Source organism: Telmatherina bonti (assembly GCF_933228915.1).
Source record: "Telmatherina bonti genome assembly, chromosome: 6".
Classification (NCBI taxonomy): Eukaryota; Metazoa; Chordata; class Actinopteri; order Atheriniformes; family Telmatherinidae; genus Telmatherina; species Telmatherina bonti.
The window spans coordinates 41,296,531-41,307,388 of NC_136624.1; the positions used below are offsets into that span (position 1 = coordinate 41,296,531).

General features: G+C 59.4%; 2 protein-coding genes across 2 annotated transcripts; both read left to right on the forward strand.

The window, feature by feature from the left end:
- The first annotated feature begins 336 nt into the window (after positions 1-336).
- Positions 337-6,173, forward strand: LOC306756679 (uncharacterized protein). Its single transcript, XM_079241507.1, has 4 exons — positions 337-439; positions 918-1,111; positions 1,191-1,251; positions 5,674-6,173. The coding sequence occupies exons 2-4, from the start codon at positions 982-984 to the stop codon at positions 5,897-5,899; spliced, it is 417 nt and encodes a 138-aa protein (XP_079097633.1). The 5' UTR covers positions 337-439; positions 918-981; the 3' UTR covers positions 5,900-6,173.
- A 109-nt stretch (positions 6,174-6,282) lies between these two features.
- On the forward strand, positions 6,283-10,531 carry LOC306757211 (glutathione hydrolase 7-like; the record flags this gene model as incomplete). The annotated part of the gene is made up of 14 exons (XM_079242176.1): positions 6,283-6,397; positions 6,476-6,663; positions 6,732-6,880; positions 6,956-7,073; positions 7,140-7,207; positions 7,586-7,711; positions 8,830-8,911; positions 8,980-9,067; positions 9,146-9,276; positions 9,343-9,431; positions 9,676-9,825; positions 9,937-10,054; positions 10,135-10,272; positions 10,517-10,531. The coding sequence occupies 14 exons, from the start codon at positions 6,283-6,285 to the stop codon at positions 10,529-10,531; spliced, it is 1,575 nt and encodes a 524-aa protein (XP_079098302.1).
- Between the last annotated feature and the right edge of the window lie 327 nt (positions 10,532-10,858).

Here is a 10,858-nt window from a genome sequence, read left to right on the forward strand (position 1 = left end):
AAGACAAAAATCATATTTCAAAAAGTATATAATTAATCAACAAAACTGCACTTTTTTGATAAATGTAAATATCTTGGATTAATAAAAATGATGAAGCCGTGATTTTGGCATCTTTCTGCTCTGCTCCTGAATCCTGGCCCTCCTCCTGCGGGTTTTAGAGCACGGACGGAAGAGTGGCGGGAATCATCTTGACAGCAGTTTCATCTTTGAAGAGACTCAAATCAAACGGCTGGCTCACTCTGCGCTCTGATTGGCTCGTTCCTGGTTGTGGGCGGGGCGGGGCGGGGCTACGGTCCTGCTCATAGACGTATATCTGATGTCTATGGTCCTGCTTCGTTAAAAACATCCATAGTCTCTCGAGGCGCAGGAGGTCAAGAGCGTTTATTAAGAAATATTCGGGAACGATGTCGAACGAATCAAACTGAGGAAGTCGCTGCAGGTGAGGAAGATGCAGGTTTACTGAAAGTAGAGGTTAAAACTCGCTGCTTCACTGTTTTCAGAGTGAAATGCTGTGATGTGAAGGTAGTTTACCGTTTTCCACTCTGAGGTTTAGAACCAGGCATTTAAACCAAGTGTTTCTGACCATAAATAATCTGTGTAGGTGTTATTGTTTGCAATCCAAAACTATTTTTTTTAATCCCAGCATGTTATAAATAAAATAAATTGCATGTGGAAAGGCTCAGCATCATGCAGAAGACGAGAGAAGCTCCGCCCACATGGATTCAGGCACAGATGGACACAACAATGAAGTTCTGTGGAGTTGGCGTCCTTTTTAAACCCACCAAGCGTTTCATTGGACATCCCAGTCAGCTGACCTGCTTGAACCTTTAAAAAACAACAATCCCAAGGTTTCAGTCAGTTGGACGAAGAGTCGCTGTTGTTCTGCTTATATGAACATGATCGTTCTGTCTCTGCAGCTGAACTTCGTCTCAAACACCAGAAGCTGAACAGAGAAGAGAAGCAGGTCAGGAACAAGCTGCCATGTTCAGAACAATCACACGCCTCCTTTTCGGGGGAGCAGAGGAGACCCCCAAAGATGTGAAGTCTGGGGAGGTGGAGGAGGGGTGGCTTGTTGTCAATCATCCAGGCGAAGCATCTAATGAAAATATCAGTAAGACGACATTTTCTATGTAAATGATGTCGTCTGGTCAAAGCCGGTCTGATGGTTAACTGTCCAGATGTTTCCTCAGAAGCAGCTTCGCCTGAAAAGCAAGAGATCGCTCACCAGAACGCCGACGTGGAGAGGAAACGGTGAGGCGGCAAATCAAGATGCTAGTGGCCCTCTGGTGGCCCCCTGGTGGCCCTCTGCAGGCCCTCTGGTGGCCCCCTGCAGGCCCTCTGGTGGCCCTCTGCAGGCCCTCTGGTGGCCCTCTGGTGGCCCTCTGCAGGCCCTCTGGTGGCCCCCTGCAGGCCCTCTGGTGGCCCCCTGCAGGCCCTCTGGTGGCCCTCTGGTGGCCCTCTGCAGGCCCTCTGGTGGCCCCCTGCAGGCCCTCTGGTGGCCCCCTGGTGGCCCTCTGGTGGCCCTCTGGTGGCCCTCTGGTGGCCCTCTGCAGGCCCCCTGGTGGCCCCCTGCAGGCCCCCTGGTGGCCCTCTGGTGGCCCTCTGCAGGCCCCCTGGTGGCCCCCTGCAGGCCCTCTGGTGGCCCTCTGGTGGCCCTCTGCAGGCCCCCTGGTGGCCCCCTGCAGGCCCTCTGGTGGCCCCCTGGTGGCCCTCTGGTGGCCCTCTGCAGGCCCTCTGGTGGCCCCCTGCAGGCCCCCTGGTGGCCCTCTGGTGGCCCCCTGGTGGCCCCCTGCAGGCCCCCTGGTGGCCCTCTGGTGGCCCTCTGCAGGCCCTCTGGTGGCCCCCTGCAGGCCCCCTGGTGGCCCTCTGGTGGCCCCCTGGTGGCCCTCTGGTGGCCCCCTGGTGGCCCTCTGGTGGCCCCCTGGTGGCCCCCTGGTGGCCCTCTGGTAGCCCCCTGGTGGCCCTCTGGTGGCCCCCTGCAGGCCCCCTGCAGGCCCCCTGCAGGCCCTCTGGTAGCCCCCTGGTGGCCCTCTGGTAGCCCCCTGCAGGCCCTCTGGTGGCCCCCTGGTGGCCCTCTGCAGGCCCTCTGCAGGCCCTCTGCAGGCCCCCTGGTGGCCCTCTGGTGGCCCCCTGGTGGCCCTCTGGTGGCCCTCTGCAGGCCCCCTGGTGGCCCTCTGGTGGCCCCCTGGTGGCCCTCTGGTGGCCCCCTGGTGGCCCTCTGGTGGCCCTCTGGTGGCCCCCTGCAGGCCCTCTGGTAGCCCCCTGGTGGCCCTCTGGTGGCCCCCTGCAGGCCCTCTGGTAGCCCCCTGGTGGCCCTCTGGTGGCCCCCTGCAGGCCCTCTGGTGGCCCCCTGCAGGCCCTCTGGTGGCCCTCTGCAGGCCCCCTGGTGGCCCTCTGGTAGCCCCCTGGTGGCCCTCTGGTAGCCCCCTGGTGGCCCTCTGGTGGCCCCCTGCAGGCCCTCTGGTGGCCCTCTGCAGGCCCCCTGGTGGCCCCCTGGTGGCCCCCTGCAGGCCCTCTGGTGGCCCCCTGCAGGCCCCCTGGTGGCCCCCTGGTGGCCCTCTGGTGGCCCTCTGGTGGCCCCCTGCAGGCCCCCTGGTGGCCCCCTGGTGGCCCCCTGCAGGCCCCCTGGTGGCCCCCTGGTGGCCCTCTGCAGGCCCTCTGGTGGCCCCCTGCAGGCCCTCTGGTGGCCCCCTGCAGGCCCCCTGGTGGCCCCCTGCAGGCCCTCTGGTGGCCCCCTGCAGGCCCTCTGGTGGCCCCCTGCAGGCCCCCTGGTGGCCCCCTGCAGGCCCTCTGGTGGCCCTCTGGTGGCCCTCTGCAGGCCCCCTGGTGGCCCTCTGGTGGCCCTCTGGTGGCCCCCTGGTGGCCCTCTGGTGGCCCCCTGGTGGCCCCCTGCAGGCCCCCTGCAGGCCCCCTGCAGGCCCCCTGGTGGCCCTCTGGTAGCCCCCTGGTGGCCCTCTGGTGGCCCCCTGGTGGCCCTCTGGTGGCCCCCTGGTGGCCCTCTGGTGGCCCCCTGGTGGCCCTCTGGTGGCCCTCTGGTGGCCCTCTGGTGGCCCTCTGCAGGCCCTCTGGTGGCCCCCTGGTGGCCCTCTGGTGGCCCCCTGCAGGCCCTCTGCAGGCCCCCTGGTGGCCCCCTGGTGGCCCTCTGGTGGCCCTCTGGTGGCCCTCTGCAGGCCCCCTGGTGGCCCTCTGGTGGCCCCCTGGTGGCCCTCTGGTGGCCCTCTGGTGGCCCTCTGGTGGCCCCCTGGTGGCCCCCTGCAGGCCCCCTGGTGGCCCTCTGGTGGCCCCCTGGTGGCCCCCTGCAGGCCCCCTGGTGGCCCCCTGGTGGCCCTCTGGTGGCCCCCTGGTGGCCCCCTGGTGGCCCTCTGGTGGCCCTCTGGTGGCCCTCTGGTGGCCCCCTGGTGGCCCCCTGCAGGCCCCCTGGTGGCCCCCTGGTGGCCCTCTGCAGGCCCCCTGGTGGCCCCCTGGTGGCCCTCTGGTGGCCCTCTGGTGGCCCCCTGCAGGCCCTCTGGTGGCCCTCTGCAGGCCCCCTGGTGGCCCCCTGGTGGCCCTCTGGTGGCCCTCTGCAGGCCCCCTGGTGGCCCCCTGGTGGCCCTCTGCAGGCCCCCTGGTGGCCCTCTGGTGGCCCCCTGCAGGCCCCCTGGTGGCCCTCTGCAGGCCCCCTGGTGGCCCTCTGGTGGCCCTCTGCAGGCCCCCTGGTGGCCCTCTGCAGGCCCCCTGGTGGCCCTCTGGTGGCCCTCTGGTGGCCCTCTGGTGGCCCCCTGCAGGCCCTCTGGTGGCCCCCTGCAGGCCCTCTGGTGGCCCTCTGCAGGCCCCCTGGTGGCCCTCTGCAGGCCCCCTGGTGGCCCTCTGGTGGCCCCCTGCAGGCCCTCTGGTGGCCCTCTGGTGGCCCCCTGCAGGCCCTCTGGTGGCCCTCTGGTGGCCCCCTGCAGGCCCTCTGGTGGCCCTCTGGTGGCCCCCTGCAGGCCCTCTGGTGGCCCTCTGGTGGCCCCCTGGTGGCCCTCTGGTGGCCCCCTGCAGGCCCTCTGGTGGCCCCCTGCAGGCCCCCTGGTGGCCCTCTGCAGGCCCCCTGCAGGCCCTCTGGTGGCCCTCTGGTGGCCCCCTGCAGGCCCCCTGGTGGCCCCCTGCAGGCCCCCTGGTGGCCCTCTGGTGGCCCCCTGGTGGCCCCCTGCAGGCCCCCTGGTGGCCCCCTGGTGGCCCTCTGGTGGCCCCCTGGTGGCCCCCTGGTGGCCCCCTGCAGGCCCCCTGGTGGCCCTCTGCAGGCCCCCTGCAGGCCCTCTGGTGGCCCTCTGGTGGCCCCCTGCAGGCCCCCTGGTGGCCCCCTGCAGGCCCCCTGGTGGCCCTCTGGTGGCCCCCTGGTGGCCCCCTGCAGGCCCCCTGGTGGCCCCCTGCAGGCCCCCTGGTGGCCCCCTGGTGGCCCTCTGGTGGCCCCCTGCAGGCCCTCTGGTGGCCCCCTGCAGGCCCTCTGGTGGCCCCCTGGTGGCCCCCTGGTGGCCCTCTGCAGGCCCTCTGGTGGCCCTCTGGTGGCCCTCTGGTGGCCCCCTGCAGGCCCTCTGGTGGCCCCCTGCAGGCCCTCTGGTGGCCCTCTGGTGGCCCCCTGGTGGCCCTCTGCAGGCCCTCTGGTGGCCCTCTGGTGGCCCCCTGCAGGCCCCCTGGTGGCCCTCTGGTGGCCCCCTGCAGGCCCTCTGGTGGCCCTCTGGTGGCCCCCTGGTGGCCCTCTGGTGGCCCTTTGCAGGCCCTCTGGTGGCCCTCTGCAGGCCCTCTGGTGGCCCTCTGCAGGCCCTCTGCAGGCCCTCTGGTGGCCCTCTGGTGGCCCTCTGCAGGCCCCCTGGTGGCCCTCTGCAGGCCCTCTGGTGGCCCTCTGCAGTCCCCCTGGTGGCCCCCTGGTGGCCCTCTGCAGTCCCCCTGGTGGCCCTCTGCAGGCCCCCTGGTGGCCCTCTGCAGTCCCCCTGGTGGCCCCCTGGTGGCCCTCTGCAGGCCCCCTGGTGGCCCCCTGGTGGCCCTCTGCAGGCCCCCTGGTGGCCCTCTGCAGGCCCCCTGGTGGCCCTCTGCAGGCCCCCTGGTGGCCCCCTGGTGGCCCTCTGCAGGCCCCCTGGTGGCCCTCTGCAGGCCCTCTGCAGTCCCCCTGGTGGCCCCCTGGTGGCCCTCTGCAGGCCCCCTGGTGGCCCTCTGCAGTCCCCCTGGTGGCCCCCTGGTGGCCCTCTTCAGGCCCCCTGGTGGCCCTCTGCAGTCCCCCTGGTGGCCCCCTGGTGGCCCTCTTCAGGCCCCCTGGTGGCCCTCTGCAGTCCCCCTGGTGGCCCCCTGGTGGCCCTCTTCAGGCCCCCTGGTGGCCCTCTGCAGGCCCCCTGGTGGCCCCCTGGTGGCCCTCTGCAGGCCCCCTGGTGGCCCTCTGCAGTCCCCCTGGTGGCCCCCTGGTGGCCCTCTTCAGGCCCCCTGGTGGCCCTCTGCAGGCCCCCTGGTGGCCCCCTGGTGGCCCTCTGCAGGCCCCCTGGTGGCCCTCTGCAGGCCCCCTGGTGGCCCCCTGGTGGCCCTCTGCAGGCCCCCTGGTGGCCCCCTGGTGGCCCTCTGCAGGCCCCCTGGTGGCCCTCTGCAGGCCCCCTGGTGGCCCCCTGGTGGCCCGTTTGGGACATTTTTCTCGTATTCCTGCTGATTTCCAGCGTTTCTGTTTCTGTCCAGCGAGGCCGGAGCAGCGTCGGCGGTTCTAAGCAGCCGGGCCACATCGGGCTCCCTCTCCCGGCCCAGAACTTTGGCAGAACCGACTCAGTTCACCTGCATCCAGAAAACCCAGTCGGACGGATGGTGCGGGTCTCGTAACGCCATCCAGCGCCAGAACGGGGCTCGCCGGGCGGTCCAGCACACCTTCCACCTGCAGCAGCCGGGGCCTCGCGGCTTCAGCCGCTGACGTTATGGATCTGGTCCCGATATAAAAACTTCCAGCTCACCTTCGGGTCCGGTTCTGCAGCTCTCGCCCTGTTTGGAGGCAGCCGGATCGGAACCGAAGCCGCTGATTTTCTACATGTAGATGAGAAAAGTGCAGCTTCTACAAAATGTTTCTCAGTTACTCTGTTAAAGTTTTTTATGTGCTAAAATACATTTGTCTGTAAATACATGAATAAATAAACTTCTGCTTTTTAAGATGCATAAATAAAAAGTCTGAGTTTGAAACTATGATGTCCTGATGGCCCTGAACTCGTCGCAGCCGAACTGAAGCAAACTGGTCTGGAGCTAATTTACACCTGCTGGGTTTGATTCCTGCTGACGGACTTGGAGGAGCTCTGAGCGGCGATGGATGTCTCTGCTGAAACTAAACTGAACCAGCAGTCCACGTGCAGCTACAAGAGTTTTGCTGCTCCATCTGACTTGGCTGATGGGTCCACAACAGATGACTTGATGAAACATGGTGAGAAATACAAGCGGAGCATAAACCAGATAAATCAACGCTTTTGTGAGGATCCATTGGAGACTAAACTTGTTGCAGCAGATCCCATCCAGCTAAAGGAGATCTCCTCTGGAAGCCCGCAGCTATTAGAGCAAAGCTTGTCCAAGCTGCAGGAGGAGGACTGCTGCAGTCAGGGAATGCCTGTCCAGGTCTACGCTGCATTGCTTGTCTTTGCAGCTGGAGTAACCATCGCTCTGTTTCTGCAAATCAACCTGGATGCACGTCTGGTATGTTGCTCCAGACTGTCCACATGAGCGCAGTTTGTCCTGCACTGCTAATCACAGCTCCTCCACAGCTCGTCATCAAAGCTGTGCAGTCAGACCACCAGCTGTGCACGGCGCTCATGCAAAGAGTTCTTCTTGATGGTGGATCCAGCGTGGACGCAGCCGTGGCTGGCGCCCTTTGCCTGGGTGTGGTGCATCCGCATGTGTCTGGGATCGGCGGGTAGGTCATCCAGTTCTCAGGCGAGATTCTGTGAAATAAGAGTGACGGCAAGTCGTCGCGGGTTTCTGTCTGCAGAGGAGGGCTGATGTTGGTCCACGACGTCCAGAGGAATGAAACCAGGGTCATCAATTTTCAGGGATCAGCACCAAGAAAAATTCGAGAGGAGATGTTTCAGAATGCTTCAGAGGTGAAGGTAATGGAAGACGAGGGTGTGTGCACGTGTTTCTGGTGGGACTTGCTGATAATAACATGTCTTCAGGCAGGTCTTCTTGTGGGTGTACCAGGGTTGCTTCTGGGCTTGCATCGTGCTCACAGTCTGTACGGAAGGTAAGGAGACGGCGAAGGCTTTCTCATTCTCTGGTATTTAATCCTGCAGACCCAGGACCTGTACTTGCTTAGTACAACAACAAACTCTGCAGGCTTAAGTTTAAAAAGCAGCCAGGTTGCTGGAAATGCCAAGAGGCAGGTGCATTACCCAGAACACAAGGCTTACCTGTGCTGCATTCAGATCGTGGTTCATAGGAAAGAAGTTCTTTCTTAGCTTTGCTTGGGGAGACTCCTCCACCTTGGACCATATTTCTGGATCTGCACATGCTGAGTGGACATGCATGCATATGTCTACGTTGTAAAAGCAATAAAATGTTAATCAAATGGTATATTAAAATATGCATGTATATTAAATATGACTGTACTAACTCTATGCAGTCTGCCATGGGAGGATGTTGTCAGCAGGGCTGCAGATGTTGCCCGGAAAGGATTCAACATGTCACAGAGTCTCGGTGAGCCAAATAAACCTTCATTACTTTCTCAGAATGTTTCTCCGTCGACAAGGTAACTTTCATACTTAGAAGTACTTCCTTTGACCAAACGGCACGGTGAGACGGTCTCGTTTCACCAATGAAAGACAAAAGTTACATTTTTCTTTCTAAACAATAATTTATGCTTTTATTTTGTCCCATTTGGACGGTTGTAACGGACCAGAGGGATCGGTTCTGATTGCATCTGGTTCAGAACGCTGCATCTGGCCGGATTTCACTCCACTGTTCATTTGAAACGTTTTACATTTGTGGTGGTGCCCCTCTTCAAAATGGGGGACCAGAGGACGTGCTCCAGCCACCCTAACCCTATCCCACTCCTCAGCTCCCTGCATGTGGTGTCCTCTCCGGGTCGGGAGTGAGGTCCTGCCTCAAGTGGAGGAATTCATGTATGTCAGGGTGGCCGGGCTCTCCCTTAGAGATAGGGTGAGGAGCTCGGTCATCCGGGAGGGGCTCAGAGTAGAGCCGCTGCTCCTCCGCATCGAGAGGAACCAGTTGAGGTGGCTCGGGCATCTGGTCAGGATGCCTCCTGGACCTCCCTGGTGAGGTGTTCCAGGCACGTCCCTCTGGGAGGAGACCCCGGGGAAGACCCAGGACACGCTGGAGGGATTATATCTCTCAGCTGGCCTGCGAACGCCTCGGGATCCCCCCCGCAGAGTTGGCAAATGTGGCTGGGGAGAGGGAAGTCTGGGCTTCCCTGCTTAGGCTGCTGCCCCCGCGACCCGACCCCGGATAAGCGGCAGAAGATGGATGATATCTAGTGTCAGAAGTACGAAGAGCTCAAATGGAAATAAATGAGTAAATTGTTGACCTGAAAGCATGAAAGGTGCAGAAAGTCTTGTTTAAAAGGAAAATGATGGCAGGAACAAAGCTCTTGTTTTCAGGTGCTTCTCAACGTCAGTTCTCAGATTCTCCGACCTGAAGGCCTGAACAGGAACTTACTCGCCATGCGATGGGAGTCAGCTGCTTTTTGCTGCCATATGATTTTCAGCAGAGGCTGAAAGTAGCAGGATCTCACTAGTCTTTGTCTGCAGCTGAAGCACTGTGGAAGGTAGAAGATAAGCAGCTGCTGAGACGCTTCAGGGACCTGTTTCACCTAGATGACCGGGACCTGAGTCCTGGTTCATATGTCAGAATACCTGCAGTGGCCCGAGTCCTGGAGGCCGGCCTTTTTCATTTCTACCACGGGACTTTGTCACAAGAGATGGAGGATGAGGTATTTAAAGAAAATCCATCCTCTGCTGTCATGGGAGGAAATATTAATGTTGTTCCACTACAAAAAAGGTGCGAGCGAACGGAGGCGTCCTCAGCAGAGAAGACATCAGTAACTACAGCGTCGAGGTGCAAAAACCACTGGAAGGCCACTACAACGGTAAATATTACATTCCCCTGCATTGTACACTCCAGAAATCCTCCTGATGTCTTCATCTAGAGCCTGATTTGCTCTCAGAGCTGATAATTCAGGTCCCCCCTCCCCCATCGGCGGGTGCAGCGCTGATCACAGCTCTCAACCTGTTGGAGAGTTTCCATCTGGGAAAAGGCAGCGTCACGGAGAATCAGACAAACAGCTGGATTGATGAGGTATTGGGTATGTGCTGTAAATTTAAAGCACATAGAAGATTTTCTCCCCCTTTTCTCTGCCTAAAGGCTCTGACGGCAGCTTTAGCGATGAGCCGTGGACTGGGTGACCCTGAATTCAACTCTGCTGTGACGGAGTTTCTATCCCTCATACTCAGGTAAGTTATTCTGAGGAAATGTCAGCCTGTCAGAGCTGATACTTTATTTATCCATCATCCATCTGTCCATCCTTTAACTGCACCAGTGTTGTTAGATGGCCCTCAGATAAACTGGTAGTCCGAGAGGCGTGCACATGATGGGGGCGATGGACATGCCAGCTGCCACATTGCCTTCATCCTCTGAGCCAACAGAACGTCATTTACATCAGTCTGATTTAAGTCTCACTTTCTGCTCTAATTCCAGCAAGAATCAGACTGCGTTGCTACGCAGAAGGATGAATTCTTCTGAAACCTCTTTGTTTGGCCCCAACTCCGACATCCACTCCTCCCCAGAGCTGCAGACTGGACAAGTTGTGGTCATGGGGCCAGATAACCTCGTGGTGTCTGTTGCGAGGTGGTGTTTGTGTCTCCAGTCTGATACTGATCCTGTCAGCAGGATATGTTTGGTATGTGCTGCTGAGCAGTTAACATTCTTGTCTTATCTGTTGTTGCTGTGACAATGCAGTTCCTTGAGCCGGCCATTTGGGAGCGGGATCATAACTCAGTCCGGCATCGTTCTCAACAGCCTCATTCTTGACTTCATCTGGCCAAATAAAGCTGAAGGGCAACTTCAAACCAAGCAGGTGCAATATGATCACAAATCTCAGCTAAAGAGGCAAGTCAGAAGCCTTTAAAGAAAGAAAAATCTCAGTTTGTGCCACAGACTAATGGAGTGGAGCCTGGTAAGAGGCCTCTGACCTTTCTCATGCCCTCAATGATGCTGCCGCTTTGGAGCAAATGTGGGACTTACATGGCACTGAGCAGTTCAGGTGGACGAGCCCACCTGCGTCCCATCACCCAGGTTGGAAAGAGATTTATTTACAGACTCATTTTCACACATAAAAAAACCCCAAAATATTAATGTGTGTATACTTTAGATGCTAGTCAGTGTGCTATTCCTTCATAAAGAGAAGAACGAGAGCCTCTCCAACTCAGGCCAAACAACCTTGTGAAGTGTAAGTTTGACCTCGTGTTTAGCGGCTGACCTTTGGCTTTATCACTGAGAGATTAGTAATCTTATATTCTTTCTAATTTTCTCTTATCAGATGAGTTTCCAGTAAAAACAGTGCGGATTTAGCAAGAAACTGACCAGAGTTCATGAACACAATCTTTGATGTTAAACCAGAAGAATAAAGATCTCCTAATTAAGGTACTTGTGCTATTGGTTGTATTTTGTCGTAGTTTTCATGACCTTTTCTGTTGAAAATGGACTCTGGAGGCTGTACTCCTGTTTCCTCGTCCTCGTACGCTGCTCACCAGCCTTCAGAGGACAGTTGGCTGAAAAATCTGTTGAAAGAAAGCAAAAATATTTACATGTGCTCTCATTTAATAAATAACTTAAGCATTTTCTCAGTAAATTCCAATACCATCATAAACACTGCCAGCAA

Excerpts from the sequence above, each read along its gene's own strand:
- LOC306756679 (XM_079241507.1), top strand. The coding sequence starts at position 982 with ATGTTCAGAACAATCACACGCCTCCTTTTCGGGGGAGCAGAGGAGACC. Across the intron at positions 1,112-1,190 it reads AGCATCTAATGAAAATATCA|AAGCAGCTTCGCCTGAAAAG; the intron begins GTAAGACGACAT and ends ATGTTTCCTCAG. Across the intron at positions 1,252-5,673 it reads GCCGACGTGGAGAGGAAACG|CGAGGCCGGAGCAGCGTCGG; the intron begins GTGAGGCGGCAA and ends GTTTCTGTCCAG.